The 23,569-nt window shown below is 40.2% G+C and overlaps 1 protein-coding gene across 2 annotated transcripts in view; it reads left to right on the top strand.

Annotated features, from left to right (window-relative positions):
- trabd2b (TraB domain containing 2B) overlaps positions 1-18,811 on the top strand; it is a 66,655-nt gene extending 47,844 nt beyond the window's left edge. Inside the window, exons 5-7 of one of the 2 annotated variants that reach the window (XM_072389632.1) lie at positions 15,357-15,456; positions 17,664-17,939; positions 18,383-18,811. In XM_072389632.1, coding sequence (XP_072245733.1) covers positions 15,357-15,456; positions 17,664-17,939; positions 18,383-18,614 — 608 coding nt within the window. In that variant the 3' untranslated portion in view covers positions 18,615-18,811. Of the gene's footprint in view, positions 1-15,356; positions 15,457-17,660; positions 17,940-18,382 lie in introns of both variants that reach the window. The other variant, XM_072389631.1, reaches the window with a different exon arrangement.
- Positions 18,812-23,569: the final 4,758 nt, after the last annotated feature.

Genomic DNA, 23,569 nt, shown 5'->3' with positions numbered 1-23,569 from the left:
ACAGACCCATGATATATTTATTACTAAACACCTCTGCTAGTGTCCATTGGCTGGATGTGTGTTTAGCACTGAATTTCTTCCATACAACTGTTTTAATGGCCCCTCTTACAGCATTTGCTTTGGACTGGTCCAAAGCAACTTCCACAATGAACAAAGTGCAGAAAAAAAACAGGACTGTCAGGAAGGAGCCAGGGCAGCTTTCAGGTCAACAGCCTCTAGTTACTAATGTCATAGACCAATGCCGGATTTTTACCAATGAGTAATTAAACTATACGATGTGTGCTTAAAGTATTTCAGACAGGAAATCCATCTTTGCTCAGCTCAGCACCTTGCTTCCAAGCCTCCCCCTCTTCTTTCACTGTAACCCACACCTCTCTGTAGCCTAAGTGTATGCTACCCTGTAGCTTTTTCTTCTGCTCCTTTTCCTGCTTCTTGCCCATGCTTCTGTGATCACAGACAGAAAACACACATTCTTTATTTCATTCACTTTTACCAACAGGTTAATCACAAATTACAGAGGTATATGGGGTTTGCACAGGTGTAATTGAGTAATCCCAAGTGGTAACAAGAGACAAACTGAGCACTATTACAGTCTCACTGCCAACATTTAATGATATTGATGGTTGACAATGGCCTATTAGACAGATATTAGTGAGTAATTCTCTATATTTAGTTGAAGTTTCTTGTAGTGAGTTTACTAAAATCCAACAAAACATCAATAAAGTAAACCTTTTCAAGTCAATATAAATTTTGGCACCGTTTTAAATGACTAAATTTGTGAAATAGGAAGCTTGTTATTGTAAGCCAAAAATATTGAACACAGCTCAGCTGTTTTTAAAAACTATTTAGTCATGTTTCCATCCAATATTTAGGTGCATTTATATGTCCAAATAAAAGCAGCTTCATGGAAACAGAAAAAAGGTGAAAGATTGAAACAACAGAAAACATTTTTTTTATGCTTTACATGCATGTAAGAAATTGGAGCTTAGAGTTCTGTCATTTTTGACTTCCCTGAAGCAAACAATGTTAAAAAATAAGTTTTTTTTTCGTCTTTGTTGTTTTTTGTTGTTTTTTCCTAAAGTATAAGTGAGAGCTTGGTTTTCATTGCCAGCAGTAAGTCTGACTCATTATGTGAAGGACTCCTCTGCCCTTTGTCCCAGATTCTGTTCAGAACTTTTATGGACAGAATTGAGAAAGCCCAGGGCCAAAGAGTTTCCAGTTTGGTTAGCTTTGGTTAGCAAATGATGTGGTCCTTTTGGCTTCATCAAGCAGTGACCTCCTGCAGGCACTGAGGAGTTTTGCAGCTTAATGTGAAGCAGCTTGGATGAGAATTAGCATCTCCAAATGTGAAGGCATAGTTCTCAGTCAGACAAGGGTGGATTGCCCTCTCCTGTCTGGGGGTTAGTCAATGTCTCAAGTGAGGGAGTTAAAGTATCTTTGGGTCTTGTTCACGAGTGGGGGCAGAAAGCATTGTGAAACTGACAGGTGGATGTGAGCAGCATCCACAGTGATGTTGATGTTGTACAGATCTGTCGTGGTGAAGAAAGAGCTGAGTTGGACGGTGAAGCTGTTGACTTTCCAATTGATCTACGTTCCAACCCTCACCAGTGGTCATTATCAGTGGGTTGTGATCAAAAGAATGAGATTGTGAATACAAGTGGCAGAAATCAGCATCTTTGAATGGTGAATGGGCTCACCCTTAGGGACAGAGTGAGGAGCTTGGTTATCTGAAAAGGACTCAGAGTAGAGTCACTGCTCCTCAACTTAGGAAAAGGCTGGTTTAGGTTGATTCGAGTATCTGTTCAGGACACCTGCAGAAGCCTCCCGAGGCAGGTGTTTTGAACGTGTCTCACTAGGAGGAGATCTTGGGAAAGACCCAGGATCTGCGAGCGAGATTATAGCTCTCAGCTGGCTTTGGAATGACTCTGTGTACCCTCAGAAAAACTGGAGGAAGTAGCTGGGGAGAAGGACATCTGGGTATCTCTGGTTAGACTGTTGCCCCTGTGACACGGTCCAGATACATGGAAGAAGATGGATGGATGGATGGATGGATGGATGGATGGATGGATGGATGGATGGATGGATGGATGGATGGATGGATGGATGGATGAGATTTTATTGTTTTGCAGAGGTGGACAAAAAAGTTGTCATGGGTTAGAAACTTATGGAGAAGGGTTTTTTTTCCAAGTCAGAGATCAAACAGGCATTGTATTTGTGAGCAAAACATGCCTACATTGACTAAAACAACAACAAAACCAAAGACAGAACATTTCAGAAACAGAAAACACCAAATAAAGTAAAAGCACAAGATTAAAAAAAGAAAAAAACCCAGAGGCAAAACCACAAACACCAAATCAGACAACAGAACAATTCATTTGACAACTGTTGTTTTTCCCCCCTTAATTTTGTGATGTGCTGTTTTACTTTTTCTTTTGTAATTTGTTACATAGTGTGTTACATACATGTAATTTGTTGCTCATACTATTTGTTATAACAGTTTAAGTTGTGTTTTTCCGAAATAATCTCTGTTTTATTGTGTGTTTTCAGCTTTTAGTGGTTTCTGGAATGTTCTGTTTCTGATTATCATTACAGTCGCCATTAAAAGCAACATAACACAGTTTTACTAAGCTGATCTTTATCAAACATTTCAATTCTGCTATTCTCTACTCCTTTTCTTTCCCTCTGTCTCCCAAAATTCTCTCATGCTGTTCCTGTACACCACTGCGGTCACTGCTGCTCACTGTTACCATCACTGTCATGTAATTGGGGTACTGTAGCATGATGTAGCTGTCTTCATATGGACCAATCACAGTTTCCTCCTTGGAAACATAATAATAATAAACATTATTACATAATAATATACATAATAATGATAAAGGGAAGCATGCTCAGCAACATGTGACACGCATACTGGACACTTGATGCTGTTGCTATTGTAAATACAAATGAAACTCAACATTTTTTTGTATCTCTCGCTCAACAAAATGCATCCCATTGCCGCGTGATTCGGTCAAACATAAGCTAAAGACATCCATACAAGCACATGTGAGTTATCTGTGCTGAGGAGTGGAAGAGCTCCGTGAGGGTAGACGGTCTGTTGCTAGAGCTCTGTGGTGTGCTTCAGCAGGTTTTCATTTGCCAATTCCTTGGCTCCTGCTGCCCGTTCTTATTGAAAACATCCCATGGAATTTCCTGACGCTGCCACGGCCTAGACACCACTTCACACACACTTACACGAGTGTCTGTGTATGTTTGTGACAAAAAGTCATATGATCCCCAGATATTTATCACCAAAAATAGTAGTCACTGTCAAAAGTACATGTGTAGTTTTGTTTGTTTTGAAGTCTGCGCCACTTTAAATCTGCTTGAAAGTTGATTTTTGTGCATATGTTACGCTGCACAGAGCTATAATAGCCCATTGTGCAGACAGAGTGGACCCATGTGTTTTGCAGTCACTTGCGGTGTTGTGGTGTTGAAGTGATGACTGAGGGAAAGAGCCTTCCTGGCGTGCATGTCATTGTGTCTCTGCAACTCTTCCTCTCTTAGTACATATCTGTTTTTCTCAATTCTTTCCCTCATCTGTCTGTCTGTCTTTAGCATAACTGCATCCTTGTGTCTCTCTGTCTTGACCATTAGTGTCTGTGTTACAAAGCTGTTGCTTAAGACTGCTCTCTTGGTCCTTTCCATCTGTTGTTGTTTTTCCTTTATCAAATTAATTTACGAAACAATTACCATCCCTTGCTTCTGTTTATCTCTGTCTTTCTTCATTCTGTACTCCACTCCACATAGTTTGAGAGTATTTCATGAGGTGACAGCGATATCATGTATGGGAGTTATGTGTTTGTGAGTCTTTTGCTCTTTCAAGAAGACAGATATGGAAGAGAAGGAATGATGAAAAGACATTCTAAGTGCTTTTCTGCTAACAGTTTGGGCTTAGCACACATCCAGATTTATTTTTAACATGAGTGTGGTGTGACTCAGTGGCCAGAGTTGTTTTCTGAAGGGTAAACTGGTGGATTAGCACAAGGATACTTCTATCCTGCCTCTGTGTCAATGTTAGAATGTTCGTTGAAAGGTGGATTTTGTAACTTTGGTCTTTAAAAGTTATCATCACAAGAGGCAGAGTTTTACCAGAAAAAGGGATTTTTTTGCATTTTTTGTTTAGGATTAATACATTTTATGATTTTTTTTTTTTACAATCTCCTGAGTGACAACAATAGCAAAACACCCTTCTTCATTGACTCTGCTGCCTTTTGATTACTGCTGTCTCCTTTCATTTTAACTGAGGGAAAAATGTCTGACACAAAGAGTTTTACTTGTTTCCTTTTGTCTTTCATGCACATGTGACCTTATAGCATTAGAATATGGCATTTTGAAATAGCTGAAAAATGTTTCCCACAATGTTTGTGGATATGTAGAAACCACAAAGTCCAAGTTTTATCTGCTACATAAGAGAGCTCTTGATTTAAGTTAATGACTGTTGAAAGAAAATTAGCTTTGTTATGGTTGTCATCTTGTACATTTTTGGGAATGTAGGGTTGTGAGTTTATGTCTTATGGTAACTCTTAGCTACACTGGGTGGATTCCTCTCTAATTAAATCAGCGCAGCTCATTAGCTTGTTCAAAGATTACACAGTACATTAGCAGCTGAAAGAACATCTCATTGCCTGTTGGGAGCCAGTAAGTTTAATGCTACATTTCATACACAAATTGATGCTTCAGTTTTCTTTGCTTTGATCTTTTAACATTTCAGATGGCCCACATGCTCACAGCAAAAACCATGCTAGTCCAGAGTGTAAGAATAATGGGCTCACGTCAAGGGACCAGTGGTCACGCTGGTATTGCTTAACTGCATTCACCTGTTTTCCCAGGTGTAAATCAGATCCTGATTAAAAGGAGAGAATGAAAACCAGCCGGCCTCTGGGTTCTGAGATGCTAGGCATTTGTATCAGCCGTTGCAGAAACAGACGCAGCTCGGAAATACAGACACATTAACTCTCATGCCTGCTGTAGGCTACATGCAATCACATATCTGCACGCTTTCATGTTTTTCACTGAGATCATGCGGACTTGAAAACAAGTCGATGTAATTTATGCCAGCAGTGCATATATGCAATCATTTACGAGCCAGAAACAAAAGAACACACACATTAGCATTCTACTTCCTCAAAGACCTCTGTAAGGTTTCTGAGGATGTCAAAGTCTCCTCTATTACATGTGTGTATAGACACACAGTGAAGACAACATCTCAGAGAAATCAAAACAAACGAAAGTGGCAGTTTTAATTTAACATGCTCTGACCCCTTTACTTTTTTTATTTTTCCTTCTTTGTGCTTTTCTACTTTCCCATCACTTCATCTATTGTTTTCCATTTCAGCGCAACAGCAGAGCTTTAAAGAAACTGCAGTAGCGAACTCACACGATCTAAGTATTTAAATGTGAGGAATCACTTTAAAGCTTCAGACAATGAACCATTGAGCCCTCCCTCCAGCAATTCCTACATGGCCTACTGCTGTGGTCGGCCTTTGGATCTGATCCCTGCAGCTCTCTTGATCTCTGTATTTGACCAGAACGTCAACCAGAATTGGACATGAACAGTCCCATCAACAGTTGTCATTCATAACACCTCAGTGTGGTGCAGGGAGACAGACTGACGTCTCGCTGCATGCAAAGGAAATGAAGTCATTATGGAGATGAGGAATGGGCGAGAGGTGTGAGGAGGTGAGTTTGGTCTGTGGGGAGACTCCAGACTGCCATTATTTCCCCTTCTAGAAGCATTGAGCAAGACTGAGAGGTGGAATATACCATTTTAGATTTTACACATCAAGTGAAAGCGGTGCTCTGTTTTCAAGGCAGTGGTTCAACTATTCCTCAAGCGCTGTGGGTAGCTGTTTCTCCAGCTCCGGTCTGTTAATCCAAGGGCTGCTGTGTGATTTATAGAGGGATCCCAGCACTGTTAAACTGTAAATGGAAGTGCACAGCAAGGCGCAGGGATGTTGGACTTATTAAAATCTTTGCTACATTACTCATATGTTGTTTAAGGAAAGTGTGGTAGTACTACATCGAGTAAGTCAGAGGAAGATGTTCTCTTATTTCACAAACAGGTGCATCTCACACAGAAGTTGACAAAAAATATCTGTCATGTATCCGACTGTCATGTCTGTCACGACAATGATGTATCCTTAGTAGATCTCAGTTCAAATGACTAAAATTGTTGATGTATTTGTGATTGTAGAACTGGAATTCTATCTGACCATATTGCTGTTTGACAAAAACCAACATCAAAGTACGTTAGTGCAGCCTATTCACATGTAAGGGTGACCTCACAAGGAGAAAGTTAGAAGCGAAAGAATGACTTGAATGTTTTCCCACACTGTCCATAGCCTCTTAGAGCACCACAAAGCAAGACTGTGGATGTGCAGGCAGGCACAGTTGCCTTTGGCAGAGGAGAGTAGAAGGAGAGAGAAAGTGCTCTTGTTGCGACGGGAAAACTTTGCCCTTTGGAAGGCAGTACAGGGGAAGTTTCTCCTTGAAGTCTTAAAATTTGTCACTCGCCCCTGTTTTGAAAAATAACACTGAAGAGGTTGAAAAGCAGCTCATTACGGCGATAAAATTGCCAAGTTTCTCAACCCTGATGGTGTCGGAGTTTTCTTTTTTGCTGCAGCGTCATCGGTTGCTAATTTAACGTTTTCGTCGTGTGAGAAAATAAATGCATGTTATGAGAAACTGGGAAGATTGTAAATTGTATTACTCTCATGCTCGGTGCGGGAGACTTGAGAGTCCACAAATCTTTGAATTTTGCATCTACATGTAAAACAAAACTTCTTCTTCAAGGGGCAATGATTTGTCAAAATGGAATGGGTCGTTGCCCCGCATAACTACCTTGAGTGGAATAATAATCGCTTCGATAGGAAGTTTGATGTGATAGAATGTTTTTCCACTCACAGTGTACAACCTCCATCTGGATTAGACACAAAGGAATTTCTGTCTTCAGACAAGAACAGTAGTAGAGACACTCATCCTAAGGACAGTGTCTGAGGTAGTGCAGAAATTGCTAGATTTGTTGCTAGTTACATATCTTTAAAAGACAAAGAAATAAAAAAAAGAAGCTTGTAGAATATATGCAAAGATGCCTTGAAGCTCTTCTGGGAAGTCATGGTGGTCCAGCAGGTTGAATGTATTTGCTTTCATTTGTCACCCATTTAACACCTACACACACATTTAAGAAAACATGTGGAAATTAGATGAATTCCCCCCTATTACGTCTGTCTGTTCTTGGACACTCACCCGAGCAAAACATTCCTAAACAAATCTAAAGAAGCACACACCCTTTAAAGTCATTAGATTTGTCTTCTATATCCTTTTTTCAACCCCCCCCCCCCACCACCACCACCACCACCACCATTTGGGCTCTCTTTTATCTGTATGTTGCTCTGAGGCAACAGCTTGTGTTTGTTTGGACCATAATAAAGCAACAGTACCCATCATGCATTCTGTTCAGGCGGTGGGTTTACATCAGTCCAGTCTCTACCACCCCCTGTCCATCCTGCATCCTTCTTTTTCTTTTGTCTAAAACCACTTTCCAGTCATATTTCTGCCATTCGGCCTTGAGTTTTCTTCTGTTACGATTTGTTTGAGGTGAGTATGAGGTGGTCTGATTGCAAGCCATGTGGAATTTTTTTTTCTTTAAACCACCAGCGCATATCAGTCGATGCAGTGTTTATATGATGTAATTGCAAACACATTTGTTTGTGAAAAACAGAAAAATAACATAATTCTCATCCTGCTTTCTCAATTCTTGGATGGACCACATGTGCCAAACTCTTCACTATATTTCCATTTTCCCCTGTCCTCCTGCCATTCTCCCAGCTTCTCAGTGCACTTTGTGTCACGTTGGGTGGTGTCCGGTGCGTGGTGAAGGTAGGATATCCAAAAAAATAAATTTAATTTCAAATTAATTTCAAAAGTAAAACACCACAAAGCGCGGCTGAGCCGGAACACAAAAACATAACTATGATTTTGAAAAAACTTGACTATGACAAAACAAAAACCTGACTATGACTGTGGGCGAAACACAAGGACAAACCTGATTGGACATGGGATCAGTGACGGTGAGGATCTGGCACTGAACATGAAAAAAAACAAAAACCTGGAGACTAAATACTGAAGGGAGGGCAGCTGGTGAGTGAAGGCAGTTGAGGGGAAAAACACAGGTGATGTGGGTGAAGCTGATGGCAGGGCAGAAGAAACTGAGGAAAACATGGCAAAACCAAAGAAAGACTAAACCAGAAAGAGTAAACCACGAACTTAAAACCTAACAAAACTAACATGACACTTTGACGGATGCTTTTAGAAAAGAGAGGGATAGTGAGATGGAGGGATAGACTAAAGTAGCCAGGCACAAAGGGAGGCTTAGCGAGGCTGAGCCTGGAGTGGTGAGGATCAGAGTGTTAACTAACACTAGCTATGAGCAAATATATGTTAAGAAGGATGGAGAGAAGCAAAAGAGGCAACTAAACATAAATCAGTCCAACTTTTTGACATACACAGTAATATATTCACATTAAAACCTGCAGGAGGTAAGAAATTGAGAGAAAGACAGGCAAATAGTGGATCTAATACAGCAACAATTAAACAATCAAAAAGCACTTTAAAAGTACTAAAAGCCAGACAAATTAAGATATCGACAGCAGCCAAGAAGTGGCCGCAGTAAACACAGACAGAGTCATGAATGGAGTACATTAGGTTGCCACTGTTAGTGGAAATCAGGGTGGAAGGGTTATTAAACAGAGGAGTAACTGGATCATTAACTCTGCTCTCAAGAGCCGCATGGGGGGAAACACCTTGAACAAAGGCATCTACACTGCAAAAAGTCGTGGTTGCTCCTGAAAAGGGATTTTTTTTTTATGTAAGCATTTGAAGCAAATGAACCGTATCAGTGATGACAGAAGATTGACAAGTAAAAGCAAAGAGGCTGGGTGATATGTGAGTGGTTGTAAGTGGTTTGAAGCCACATTACCATGTTGTTTGTGCCTTGGTCTTCGCCAGAGCCACCGCTTGGCAGATTAACCACTGCGATGAAAGCGATGACGAAGGTAGAAGCTGCGCTGTCCCAGTTTCAAATGAATAGTAATAATAAGTGGAGTCTGAATATTGATTTCACTCTGGAAAACAGAAGTTCAGAGCAATCAGAACATGATTGAACATTAATGTCCTCTGGACATAGTTTCCCAAGATTCCACGTGTGTAGGCTTCTCATGTATTTTTCAAATTCATCTTGAGGAAAAGGCCATTTTGCCAATTAAATCATTAAATCACGTTTGTTATTTTTTGTTTGTTTGTTTTTTGCTCAAGCTCTGAAAAATTTAAATAATTTGGTTTGGACGGCTGGTATGAATCGACATGGATTTAGGCAGCTCAACCTGAAATCCCAGTCCTCCCAGCTGCAATTTACCACATTCATACACTGATTAAAGCATATTAACAACCAAAGAGCCAGCGACAAACACTTTAATCTCACAATTATTATCATACTAACTTCAGCAACAGATGAAAAAATGCAACTTCAAAACAACCATCAATAGCAAAATGTCATGACCCCTAAAAGAAACTGAAAACAGACCAGAGGCTAAATGACAAAATCTGGTCTGGGAGTCCGACAACAGATAATCCTTCATATTTCTCTGCTTTAACCGCTTTTTAGTTTAGTTCTATTCTGAAAACCACTTTTGCTTTGATATGCTCCTTTTTGTGAGCTACTTTCATGCTGTTTGCTGTGGGAATGTTGCTGTGTAGGTCATGACACGTTCACTGTTGACAAGAGGATCATTTAATGCCACAAGACAGAGCTGTGTTCACTGTCGCTTTGTTAAAAACACCCTTGTTCAGTTCCAAATTCACAAAGAACATGAACATGCTCATTCTCACGTGATCACGCACAATACTGATTGCGTACGAGTAAGAATTTGTCATGGAATAAACAAGTGACTCTCACGTGATGGTGAAAAAGTGACCTCCATTCCCGTGGTAGACACAAGTATAAAACTCCATAGAAGTAAACCTTTTCCAGCGAATGAATACAAGATCAAGAAACCATGATTCAGTTCCTGAGTGGAATTTTTCATTGTCTGTTTTCTGTTTGGTTTTTTTTACGGGTGACTTTAACTTTCATTTTTAGTTACTGTTTTAGTAGATTTAGGCCCCCAAAAAGACCTTCTTGGTTTGATTCAGGGAAATATGTGGTTCGACATGTCCGATCTTACAGGGAAAGCAACAGTGGCTCTTGATTTTTGCTCTCGCCTAAATCAACTAATCTTAAAGCTTTTCACAAAGGCATCTGCACACACTACGCACAATGCAGTGATAGGAAACAGTGCTTATGTAATATATTTACATAACTGTATAACCAAAACCACAGCGAGTAGAGGGTGGTCACACAGATCCAAGAAGAAACTCAAAAACAAACAAAAAAAGTGTTTCTTTGTCTTTGTCAAGTCTTTGATAGAGAATTTTTGTTGCGAAAAATGGAAAAATGTCCACCAGTGACTGTAGGAATATTGCGCTGGGAGTAACATTTACATGCAGCAGCATGTTTTTCAGTGTACTATCTTTGCAGTCTGCCTACGAGCGTTAAATACAGCAGGGGAGCGATTAGGCATCAGCTCACCTCTCATTAAGTCTTAGCTAATGGAACTGTTTGTTGGGTCTGCTCTCTGCTTCAGAAGCACCACACTATTTACTGGATACTCCACAAACAAACACACAGGCTCAGTCTCCCCCACACACATTCAAGAGCTATTATCTCTCTCTCACCCACACATGAAACAAACACTGCACATGCCACCGTTGTCAGATGAAAAGCTTGAGTATAAACTTTTTTTTCCCCCCAAAAGTACCAGTGTTTTGTTTGTTTGACAAATTGCGCCAACTCATGGAGAACCGTGCAATCCCTCAATTTAAGTTCAAACAAGTCAAATTAAGCAGTGGGGTTTTTCACCCTGAGAATGACTGTTTGTGCGTAAGCATGGGGTTTTTCAGCCTTGAGCCCCAGACAGAAGTGTTTGCAGTGTTTTGCTTGAGTGTACAGTGAGTTATTTAAGGAGTGGGGGCATGTTTGTGATCCTGGATACACCAAATGGCATGTGACTTGAAAGGAAATGAAAAATATCTCATTCACAACAAGTGTGTCTTAAAAATGACACAGCATGCTTGTTTGCCCACTTTGAAAGGGGGCTACAATCTTGTTGTATAAACTAAAGTGCGTACACGCACAACTCTTTCAGCGTGTGTCATGAATGACGCCAGAGCAGAGGAAATCAAGTCAACACGTGAAACAGCAAGCTTGACCTCACACACGGCGAACACACAGGACGTGCTCTCCTCTGCCCTCAGCCTGCAGAAATTAATGAAATAGCTGCTTGACACAGATATGAGGGCGGTTGAATCTGTCAGCATGCAGTCACTGATTGAGCTGCCTTTGGCTTAGCCATCTTGTTAGAAGGGGATGAAAGAGAGAGAAGAATGTAAGAGAAAGGTGAGAATTACTCTCACTCTTACTTGTAGTTATTAAGCAGATGTACCAAAAATGTATGATATCCTTAAACTGACTGTTTCCTAAAGGTTGACGTAGGCTTAAAGTCTTGGGGGAAAAAAGCCTCTTTTTTTGTCTTTCACCTTATTTGTTGTAGATTTCATTTTTACACATCGTTTGACATGTTTTATGTATTGAAACTACTTGGCTAAGTGTCAGTAGCATGGTATCCTCAATAGGTTCAGGCACTAAAATTAGGCGTTGAGGTTTGGGAATAGAAATGACTTAGTAAGGTTTAGACAAAAAAAACATACATAGTTTGTTTCAAAATACAGCGCTCCACAGTGCTAATTCCATGTGTCTGATTATTAAATAAACCTCTTCACTGGCTGTTCAAAACTGACACAAAAGGCTTCCCTCTGCATTGACGTGTGGGTGTAAAGTTAGGTTCATGGCCCACGTTCTCAGCCTTGGCCAAATTTTACAACAAATTACTTGGCACGTTGGCTGCTTTTAGTTGTGATTTTAACCAGGCGTGCACCTCCTGATTTTGTGAGGCACGTTTGAAAAGCAGGAAGAACTGAAGTAAAGCGCGTGTGTGCATAGGATTCTATACGATCCATCAAACCCAAAAAGGTACAGTTAAATGTTTGGTACAGTGAAAATATCGAACTTTAAAAACCACTCAAAAGTCACACAGAGAAGGGAAGTGATGTTTAAGGATCAATAATGTACTTCCTTTGTGACGCCCTCTTTTTTTTTTTGCCTGCAGTGTACCAGGGGGAATTTTTCCCAGTAGTGACATCTACTGTTTTTAGTGAAGACTGCATCAAGTCAGTGCATTTAGAAACAGTTTTTATGCAGTTTTTATGTTGCGATTCACTGATCAGCCCTTAAGAGTTTCTGACAAATGCAGTTTGTTCCTTTGTCAGCGTTGGAAGCACCTACTTTATCTGCAATGTAAAAAGCCTATGCAGAATATACACCTTCTTCTCACTTGATTTATTACCTTGCTAACATGTTCTTTTTGAGTTTATGCTCTCAGCTGCTACTTTTAATGCAACATTGTGCTAATTTCGTAAACTTTGGTTACATTTAGAGTAGATAGAAATGATGAAGAAGACAAGTGTAGTGTTACATTGTGAGTGACTTTCTCTTGCTCCCTGATCTTCAAATACTGTCATATTGTCAAAGCCCCGGGCATCTTAGAGATGCACAGGGTGTCCTTTGGAATCTGAGACCAAACTGTCCCATCTGGTTTAAAAAAAGAACAGGTCACAGGCAAAAATATTGAGCTCCAGGCATCAAAACAGTCCACAAACCAATGAGTGATGTCAGAGTTGCTACGTCTATTTTAATACAGTCTATTCAATCCAGCCAAGAAATGATGAAATATTTTACTCCAGACCTCAAATGTCAACCGTAGTCATGCTTGAGGGAATCACTATTGGCATAAGACTGCATCATCTGGAAACCATAAATATCTTTATAAAATTTCATGGCAATCCATCCAACAGTTGTTGAAACATTTCACTTAAAGCAAACATTTCCACCAGCTCCAGGGGGTTTGGTAAAAAGTTGCATTTTCACTCATATCGGTAGCCTAAATCCTCTGGACAGCATAATTGTTCTGTTGACTTCCTCCACTCAGTCCTCTAAAGTGGTAGACTGACTAATAGGCCAATAGCATCATTAAAGCCAGCCCTAGTTGTTGTTCATTTTTTTCCACTAAAGTAATCTGTTTTAACATTTCTCTTTGCAATCATCATTACAAAAAAAGACTGCAAGCACTGAAGGTTAAGGACATATTTTAACTGTAGTTATAATTGAGAAAATGACATAATTTCTCCCTTTAAGGATATTTACTCTGCATAACACACCCACACGCACACATATACCCACCATCACCCAGACAAAAACTCACACTCAGTCCTCTGTGTAATCCCATCTGAGCTTGCCGACATTGTTGTTAGAAGCCTCCTCTCACTCCGCAGCCTCCCCCAGTGCTTTGAACTTGGCTGCCAAGAAAGTGTAACACCGCGTGCCTCTTTCTTTGACTTTCAGGAATGATCAGGAACATTATAATGATAAAACTGGCAGGGAGTGAGTAGCTGAGTTGGAGGCAGACGGCCCCGACAGAACGCAAATAAGAAGTTCGAATATTGTCAACATGCTGTTAATAAGCTGCGGGAGAAAGCTGAGGTGTGTGCGTGTGCAAATTCCTGTGCGTGCAGGTATGTGTGCGTGTGTGTGAGCACAAATATGAATTCCTCCGTTAGGGTATGTGTGTGTTAGTGAACGTGATGTCAGGCTACATTACTACTTATTGGTGAGTTGAGTGAGGCACAGGATTATCAGGTGATGGGAGAAATCAAGAAAAAAAGCTTTCATCAGCATGGGGCTGAGGCCTGCTTGTTTGATGTTAGATTGAAGGAATCACCTACAAGGTGATGGAAAGTGAGAGAGGATTGAAAGGGAAACAAGAGGTTGAGTGTCGACAATATGGGGTTATTAGAGAGTAACAATTTAGGGCAATAGATAAAAGCAGGTTTGAATTTGTACAGTGCTTGTATCTCACTGTATGTTGCAGATCCTTCACCTCTGTCATGTGTTTCTGTCATGACTTCAGTCTATAACTGTGTCTTTGTGGACTGTTTTCAGAGTGACATTAGTACACATTTAGTACCCTGTGAGTATATTTTGCAACAGAATGATGTCTTAGGCCACCGTAAGCAAAGGTATATGTTTTGAGGAAAAAAAGTTGCAGAACGCCTCTCTGACTGTGAGACACAGGGGTGGATTAGTCATGCTTTGGGTTTGTTGTGCAATGATCAGCAAAGGGAACAACTAGAGGGAAAAATGGATTCATTTAATTACAAACGACTTCTGAAAGCAAAGTTAACACATTTAAAAGCTCAAAACCAGAAGAGGAATGCTTTTATGATACAATAATGACTGAAAACTGTTTATCAGAACAGCAGTGCTTGCAAGATGGATCAAGAATTCAACAGAAAATAAAGGCTTGTTGCGAAAAATGAGCGAAAATCCCCTAAACGAAAAGTGAAAGCTTTCAACTTAAAGTGTTTACAAAATCTGATACTTGCCAAAGTGGGACTTAAGTGCTTAAATTGAAGGCATCTGGACTTCTTTCTTTTCACATCTCACCTTCCTCTGAAAGGCCCCTTAAGTTCTAACTGACTGGTGGGGAGTTTAAGGCTTACAGACTTCGCTTTGAACATTTACACAATCTTCAAGAACCAAGACAACAAGTCCAGTTTGGTCACTTACAAAGCAAAAGCAAAAGTCATGACAACTCATTCTCTGCCAGGTTTATTAGTTAGATTTGCCTAGTATCCTTTGGAAAATTCTGACACAATATCCGTCTAAGTTGTCACACAACTGCAGATATTAAGATGTGGGGTTACACTTTACCATCACAAAAAGCAAACAAAGGAAGCTCAGAAACTGCAATAGCATCATTAAACAGGTTTGATGAATGTCTGGACACAGGTAAATGTGACAACAGTTTAAGATTATCATCTAACATCTGTTTAAATATTCAAGTCTTGACTAAAGTGGTGAGCTGACGAGCCAACATCACTTCCTCTGTGGACCACAGATACGATGGAATCATTTTGCTGCATACACTGCAAAGCACTGGGGAGTTTCTATGTTGTTTTTGTCCAGTGTTTCTGTATTAATTAGTCCCCAGCAAGCACAGTCCAGGCTTGTCAGAGATTAAATGCATGCTCAGCAACAAGTTGATTTTAGTCCATTATTTCTAAGTCAAATTTGTTGTGACTTTTGGCTTTTTGTCTGCTGTCAGGTCATTTTCTGGGGAATCACAGTGTGCTGGACATCCTCAGGCGAGAGGGCTATGAGATCCTCCACACACCCTCTGACCATCAAGAGCCATCAAGCACAGAGTGAGTAAGCAGACAAAGGTGCACTGTGGCAGAGGCACAGTGTTAACAAAGTAATACGAACATCTGTTTCTGAAAAACAACAAAAGCAGGAGATCGCTTGGGTTACTCTTTAGGGATCAAACTATTTGAAACACATTTGGCAAAGACATTGATGAAGACACCTGTTATTCTATTCTGTTAGTATGTGTTTTGTGTTTGTAGTCAGTCACAACTTACATGTGACGTGATAATGAGTAAGAAAAAAGACAAGGACCAGGTGATTATGCAGTGCTTTTGTGCTGGTTATATTGTAGGGATATGGACATCTGTGCCCCCTATCTGTGCCTCCACACAACTTAGCCAGCACACAGCTATCTAAGTCTTAGAATTGAAGCATTTAATCTCTGTAGATTTATTGGAGCGCATGGTAGATACGATCCAAATTGGGCTCTGTAATGAATAAAGCGCAGCTATGCAGGATCCCTTTGATACATTGTCAACTCCCTCACCTTCCTCCCTCTCCCCCTCACCTCCCTCTCTCCTGTGGCTGCCAAAGCAAGCTGCCAATAGTGGTTCTGCCTGTTCTCACCACAACACAGAGGCACATGCACACGCATGTGCATGCAGGGTGAGTGGAATGATGCACAATGCCAAGGAGCAAGGGAAGCAGAATTGAACGCTCCAAAGCTCACACATGTACTCGATATACGAGACTCACATGGAGATTTGGAGTCACTACTGCAGAGTTTCCTCACAAAAAAATTCTACAAACCTTCGTGTTTGTGCGTGTGTTTGTGCCTCCTTGGCATAGAGCAGCTCCTCCTTCACCTTGGGGCTTGATCCATGGAGCCATAAAATAATAACAACAGCCACTTGAATCGGAGTGTGAGTGGAAAAAAAACAAGGCGCAACATGAAGAACCTTTTTATAAGAGTGAAAACATCCCCGTTCATCTATTTGGGGCTTTTACAAACTTTTTATTGCAAATTACAGCTGCAAATGTGGCCCTCTCTATCTCCCTCCGCCCTGTTTGCACAGTTGTAGGCCTCAGCCAGCAGTGGCTCGTGGTATAAAAGCTGACAAGTGAACTTACTGCGGTCACAAAAGACTCATGTATGCCACACACGTGGCCACACACTTGCATGCAAGCGAGCACTTGTCACAAGGTGATGTGATGGGGGGAGGGGGTTAAACACCACAAGATGTCTGCACGAGAGGTGTTTCTGAAAGCTGTAAGCCTCAGATTTGGAGTGTTTCAAACTGACTGGTAAAATGTCTTGAAGAATGATTATGTTCCTGACTGACTGACTGATAGATCGGACCAGAGCGGAGTCTGGCTGCAGCGTAGCTTGACCGCAGGCCTTGAGCTATCATCGCACTGACCATTGGGACCTGGAGGAGAGCGGTGGGGGATCGATGCTTGTAAAAGCAGTCGTGGAAACCATTATATTTATAATGACTGAAGAAAAATAACTCCTCATGAGTGAGCAGTTCTGGTGGAAATCATGACTTAAAGATTCCTCCTGCAGCCCATCATTAATTGTTTGATTTAGTTAGATCAAAGTTTGACATCAGCATGGAAAATACTGTTGCTGTATTTTTGGATTTAATTGGCTTTTTCTTGCACTTTATTTCAGTTTAACTACCGTGATGCGCAGAGCAGCATTTTTATGTTTAACCTTGAAATGCACAGTCACATTTGGGGTTTGCTGATGGGGAAGAGAGCAAGAGAGAAGAAAGTGTGAGTAATAGGTGAAAGCAAAAAGTATGGCTGAAGGTTTTCAAGGACTGACCATAGATTCTGGGTGGTCTTCTTTGGTCAGATATTAATTTTAATAGACAACTTACAGCAGGCACAAGAATTACAAGTGCCACTAATGTTGCTTGCTAGATATTTCAGACATGCAGGACAGTACTAACAGGGCATGTCTTTCCTGGTGGTGTTCATGTCCTTGAATGAAGTCAGGGCTTGGCAGTGGAAAGTAACTGAGTGGTCAGAAACCACAAAAAAAACAACATTCACTCAAAGCAGGTTGAAAATCTTAGGAAGGCAACAGAATCACACACAAATGGCTTCCTATTTCCCATCTGCTGTTTACGTAAAATATTCCAGACCTCTGATTATGCTCAGTTAATATAATGAATATAATGAAAAGTATTAATATTACTAGTAAAGTATTAGTTGACTCCATCCATGAGCTCTTTTCTGTCTCCCTCTGCTCCAGAAGTAAGCCAAATCCTGAGCTGCCTTCAGCAGGATCCAGTGAGGAGAGCTCTGACATCAGCACAGCGAGTCCCACCAGCTGGCCAACTGGTTCGGAGATGGAACTGGAAGAACCAGAAGACATGCCTGGCCTTGGAGTGGAGGAGCTGCCTCACATGCTGCTCCCTGACAGCCTGAGCCAGCTAGAGGAGTTTGGACGACACAAGCGGCCCCACAAAGCTCACCGTGGCCATGGGAGACCCCGTCTCTTCAGCGACTTGTGGGTTCGCATTGGGGATGGGTGAGATATCTATTATAATCACTTTACTGTGACCCAATTTCAGCTTTTAGAAGATATTTAGTTTAATAAAGAAACTCAATATAGAATTTAGCACTGTAGAAGCACTGAAAAAAAATTACTATAGAGACTTTACTAAAGAGATTCATTCCATAAAGGAAGGACCAGTATGGGATTGGTGGCTGAAAATGTATGGGATACATTATAAATATGATGATCTTGCAGAACCCACTGAAATCATTCAAAATTATACTCCACGCATGAGTAAAAGGTGCACTGGAATACCAAAAAAGTGCATGCTCATTGTCATCTTTCTCCTGTCAGACTAGTTGTCGGTTCAGATGAAAGAGTTAGAGTAAAGACATGAAAGTGGTATCAGTCCTATTTTATTTTTTTTTACTTTTGAAGTTTGAATTGATTTTTTTGTGTCCTTCTCCTTACTCCAGTTCAACCCCACCACCTCATCTGAGGATACTCAATGGCTATGTGACAGTGGAGCCTCCACTGACCCATCAAGAGCAGCACAGACGGATGGAGATCTACGCTACAGAGCAACATCCCTTCCCTTCCCCTTCCTCCTCTAAGCCCAGTCCCAGCTCAGCCCAGCTACTTCACAGCTCATTCACTCTGTCTTATATGTTAGTCTGGCTTTTATCACATCTGCTGCTCACCTCCTGACCGCAAGACAGTGTTATCTCACAGACCAACACTTAAGACACAACTGCATCTATACTAGAGCAGTGGAATGTACCTGATAAAGACAAACAAGAATGCCCATCATCAGCACATGCAGGCACGAGATGTAGAGAAGATTCAGTCTGGACAAGATGTCTTCAGGCGGGACAATCTGCTGTCTGCTTCCACTAGAGGGAGGGAGGGAGAGAGGGAGGGAGAGAGGGAGGGAGGGAGGGAGGGAGGGAGGCTGGCTTCAACCTTCTTGGAATGCCAAGTCTTTAAGAACTCGCCAAGTTTCAAAATGTGTGGAAAAGGCCCTTAGTCCTGAGAGGGGCAATAAATGGACTGTACTAAACTGTAGACTGGCAAGTCCAAACCTCATGAATGTTTAGAATAACAAACACATAGCACAATGAAGAATTGTAATTTTCAAGAGTCGGAGTCTTCAACCTAATGAAATTGTAATATTGTATAAAACAATTAAATTCACCCTGAAGATTACAATAGAGCATACTAATAACAGGTTTAACTCTGTGATGAATGAGTTTAATGCATATAGTATTGTGCATGAGGTGGAGCACTCGGTTGCCATTTTGTAAATTGTGCATTTTGTTTATAAAGAAATATTGTATATTTATTATTTCTGGGAAAAAAAGAATATATTTTCTTGCTATTTCAAGATAAATGAAAAAAAAAAACTAAAACCTACTGAAGCGCATTGTGAGTTTTTCCTTCCAATTGACATATCAGTAGTGGAAGCAAAATGAAAAAGAATAAATCAATAACAGCTTCTTAACTGTAGCCAAAAAAAGAAAAAAGTGTGATGTTTGCCTCCTTTTTGCACACACTCTTATGAACCAAAGTTACTGATCACTTTATTCAAACTTCACTGAAATATTCTCTCCCTGGTTATTAAAGTGCAATGTCTTCACTTCTTAAGAAAAAAAATTGGAAGTGGGACTGTGAGAAGCTATGATTTTAAAGCTGAAGGGGGAAACTTGTGCAACAGGCAAGCTCAATCTGCCATCTGCTGGTTGCAATCAAGAAAACATATGGAATTTAAAAAAACACTCTCCTGAGTCTGTGCTGCTCACTGATCAATGAGTAACTGTAAATCAGAGTGTACAATCACATTAAAGCTGATGCACTGAGTCAAATGTTAAAAATGAACTACTTCAAAGAAACAAACAAAAAGATGGTTACCTAAAAAGGGCCATGATGTGTGAAGTTTGTGATTTGAGACCACACAATTTTTTACACATATTAAAAACCAGGTTGAGATTCTTTTGGCTCAACATTCAGCTGAATATCCTCCCACAGCCATAGTGGTTGAATTGGCTTTTTTTATTGTGAAAAGAAGAACTTAAAGTAGCTGTTAACTTACTGTGAGCTCTACAAAAACACTTGTTTTCCATCTTTAGCTGGAAGGAAGTCATTTTTCATCATCTTGCAAGAAAAAACTTTAAAATATGGCTCAATCTTAGGAACAACTGCTAACAATCTCATTTTACTAAATATTTAGAGAAATTGACATACATGGTATTGTGTTACATCTTCTGTATTTAGTTTGTATGTTAGCTTTGTGGCTGCTTGGGTTTTGTTTGGCTTCCTCCCACAGACCAGTGACATACACATCAGGTTAACTTATGATTCTAGTGTCAGTTGGAGTAAACTCCCATTACCCCAAGACCGTGAACAGGATAAAATGGGTAAAGAGAATGGATGTTTGGGTGCAATACATTTAATTTGATGCTCTGAGTAGCAGTGACAGGTGGAGCGCTTCGGTTGACTGTGAAGTTGTTAAAATGGGAGGTCAAGGGGAGATCTGACTTCAGATCATTATTTTACTTTAAACTGATCATTGTGGTTTACAGTGATGTTACACTATTATCTATAGAAGACAAAAAAAAGTTTTTGTTTTTGATTGGACCTGTATCTCCATTTCATTTTGGTAATAGTAAGCCTTAGAAGAGAGCCAGACTGTGTAAAGAATCAATATGATTAAAAAAAAACTTCATAGTCTCCAGAGGCATTTTAGAGGTGGAGCAACAGCCACAGCTTAAGTATGAGCTAAAACACAGTATGGACAAGAAAAAGGAAAATTAGTTATCTCAACTGTTTTAAACTGATTCCCCAGTTAAGTGACAAAAACGTGATCATATAGATACATCTAATACAGGAATGAAATAAACTATTTTCGGGCAACACAATTAAAATACGCAATTTGTTCTTTTCCGTTTTAAAAACACAGTTGGGCTGCAAGTCTGCGCTGCTGTAGTTCAAACTTCTGCCACCAGATGTCACTAAAGTCATATTTTTACTGCAGATGAAAAGTCGTTTGCAGGCATCGAACTCAGCAGCGAGAAAAGACATGCACAGAAAATAACAGGCACTATTAATTTGGAAATTATATCAGGTTTCAAAATGTCCATGTGAGAACATCTTGACAAAAAGTCCAAAATCTATTGCCAAATTATATTTTAAGCCATTGAAAACTACATATTTTATTCTGACACAAGCTTAGAAATCAAAAGAAAACTGCATTAACAGAATATTGGAAAAATATTTGTGATTATGAAATTTACAAACAATTATTTCAAATTGAAATTTATCAGAATTTTATCAGTGTTTATCACGTTACAATGTTCAAGTTATGATGAAAAAAAACAGTGACAAAGCAAAAAATTTAATAAACCTTGTACCTAATTCTAGATTATTCCAAACATTTTTCACAGATTTCTTCTTCAGTTCTATTGACATTTCTGAGCATCTGAAAAATAATAAACTTCATACCTGAATATACAGAAATCCATAAAGAAATGCATGAAACAATATAGGCTCTTGCATAAGATAGAATTAATATGTGTTTCTTAGATATTACTTGTGTTTTTGGTCATTTGGTAATTCATAAATACAACAAAAATTACCAAAATGATCTAAATATGTCAAACATGTATAACAATGTACATTCAGCTAAATTACAAATATGCTACCCAATCTTTTTGAGATATCATCAAATATCTAAAAGCTTTCGATAAATATGAATGAAACTTTATTCATTATTACACATTTGTTGCTAGATTAATTTTAATACTTATCTTCCAGAAGGGCCGTCCTCTTTTAAACGTAAAAAAAAAAAGAAAGACATGGCAAAAACAAAAAAAAAAGAAGAGCAACTTTTTTTTTTTTTTCTAGAACAAACAGCCCCTTAAGCCAAGACAGGGCAATATTTGCCTTAGTTAGAATACCATTTTCCCTGGGCTTTCGGGTGTTGTTTGAAGGAGTGGGGGCCTTGACAGGGTGCTCTGAGGGCTGACCCTCACTCCGCCGGGGACATGCCGCCAGCCGCATATAAATAAAAGATTACAGTGGAAAATCAATTTCTGAGCAAACTCATTAAAAATGCCCCTCACCTTAAATGATTCCCATTTCCTTCCATTCAACCTGTTAACGCCTATCTGTCCATGAGACCAACCACCCTCCCCCACATCGCTACCACCAAAGCCTCGTCCCACCCCTTACTTCCCCTCCCTCTCTTCCATCCTTCCTTCACCCTGTTGCTCTCCCCCGGTGGTAATTACTTGCACAAGTCGTTTTTTGCCCTTTGATTTGCACCGTTTCACAAATGAAGGTTAAGTTTGTTTAACCGTGGTGGATTTGCCAGTCATGTTAGAGCATATAATGTGGCAGGTCCTTGGTTTCTCTGCACACCTCAGACACCCCTTGGTCTCTCCACCCCTCCTCCTCTCCTTCCCCGTTGGACTGGGCCTCTTAGGGACATGGAGGGGTACTCCAAGGTTAAGGCTTAGTGGGCCTGAGGAAACCTTCTGTGGATCAGGCGTCAGACCCACTAAAAAGGGACGAGGAAGTTGTTAAAAATCACCTCTGGTAAAAGGATTAAGAATCAAACTAGGAAGTTTTCCCTGAGAGGACGTTAAGGTTCTCACTGACAACTCACAACACACTGAGGGATGGGAGAGAAGAAATAGGAGCATCATGAAGGGGTCATATGTTAACTTCTGACCTGTTCTTTAATGTAGGGGCTGCAGCTGTTGACATGAATATTCTCCTTTACAGTGTAAATGACATAATGACAAATAAATGCAAAATAAGGGATGAGACAAGTGTTACAGCTTAATCTTTGATCAATACCTAATAAAGAGTCACTGGAGCCAAGGAGAACATCGATCTCATGCAGCTGAAGCTGTTAAGAGCCTTTCAAGGGTGTGTTGCTTTCACTGATGTTGTGTGTACAGTGATCACAGCAATAACACCTGAAGGAGTTAGTTACACCACAGTTCAGTCAACAAGTGACAGTCATATTCACATTTGCCGTCTCTCAGTTACAAGCAGGTCTGTCAGAGCCACACAGTGTGGTTCTGCGGTTGCTTGTGAGGGATGTTTAGAGAATGTCATCTTTTAAAAACTGCACCTGTGATTACGTATCTGTCCAGCCTACCCACACCCTGTGGAGAGCTTTGATTCTCTGTCTAGCCGAGAACAGCCATAAAGCTCAGGGAAAACAAAAGTGTGTTCAGCCTCACGACTGATAGCTCATCTCCCTTTAGATAATCCTGCTGATAGTGGTGGCAAAGCGGCGCTCTGTTAGCTCGCTGCTCATCTGTGTTTGTGTTGGTTGAGACATTATTCTATTCCTTTTGTCCGAGTCCCCTTGAGGATGTGGTGTTCTGAGCAGCAGAAACGAGCTCCATGGCCTCCTCGTGCCTTAACACAAGACAGGTGCAAGTCTTAAATGCTCGAGAAATGTCTGGTTTGGGTTTTTCTCCTTTTTATTTTCATAATTCATTCATAATTACAGCAGAAAGTATAGTCTGTGCAAAAATTTATGATATTTGTTACAACTCAAACGTCACTATTTCAACACAAAAAATAACATTTCCACATAACACAAACCAAACTAGATTGTTCTTTGTGACTGAAATAAAATCACAATGTGT

This window comes from Leuresthes tenuis, unplaced genomic scaffold (genome assembly GCF_036924035.1).
Source record: "Leuresthes tenuis unplaced genomic scaffold, fLeuTen1.0.hap1 SCAF_7, whole genome shotgun sequence".
Classification (NCBI taxonomy): Eukaryota; Metazoa; Chordata; class Actinopteri; order Atheriniformes; family Atherinopsidae; genus Leuresthes; species Leuresthes tenuis.
Note: the sequence above shows the minus strand (reverse complement) of the source record. Positions and strands in the feature narration are given on the sequence as shown.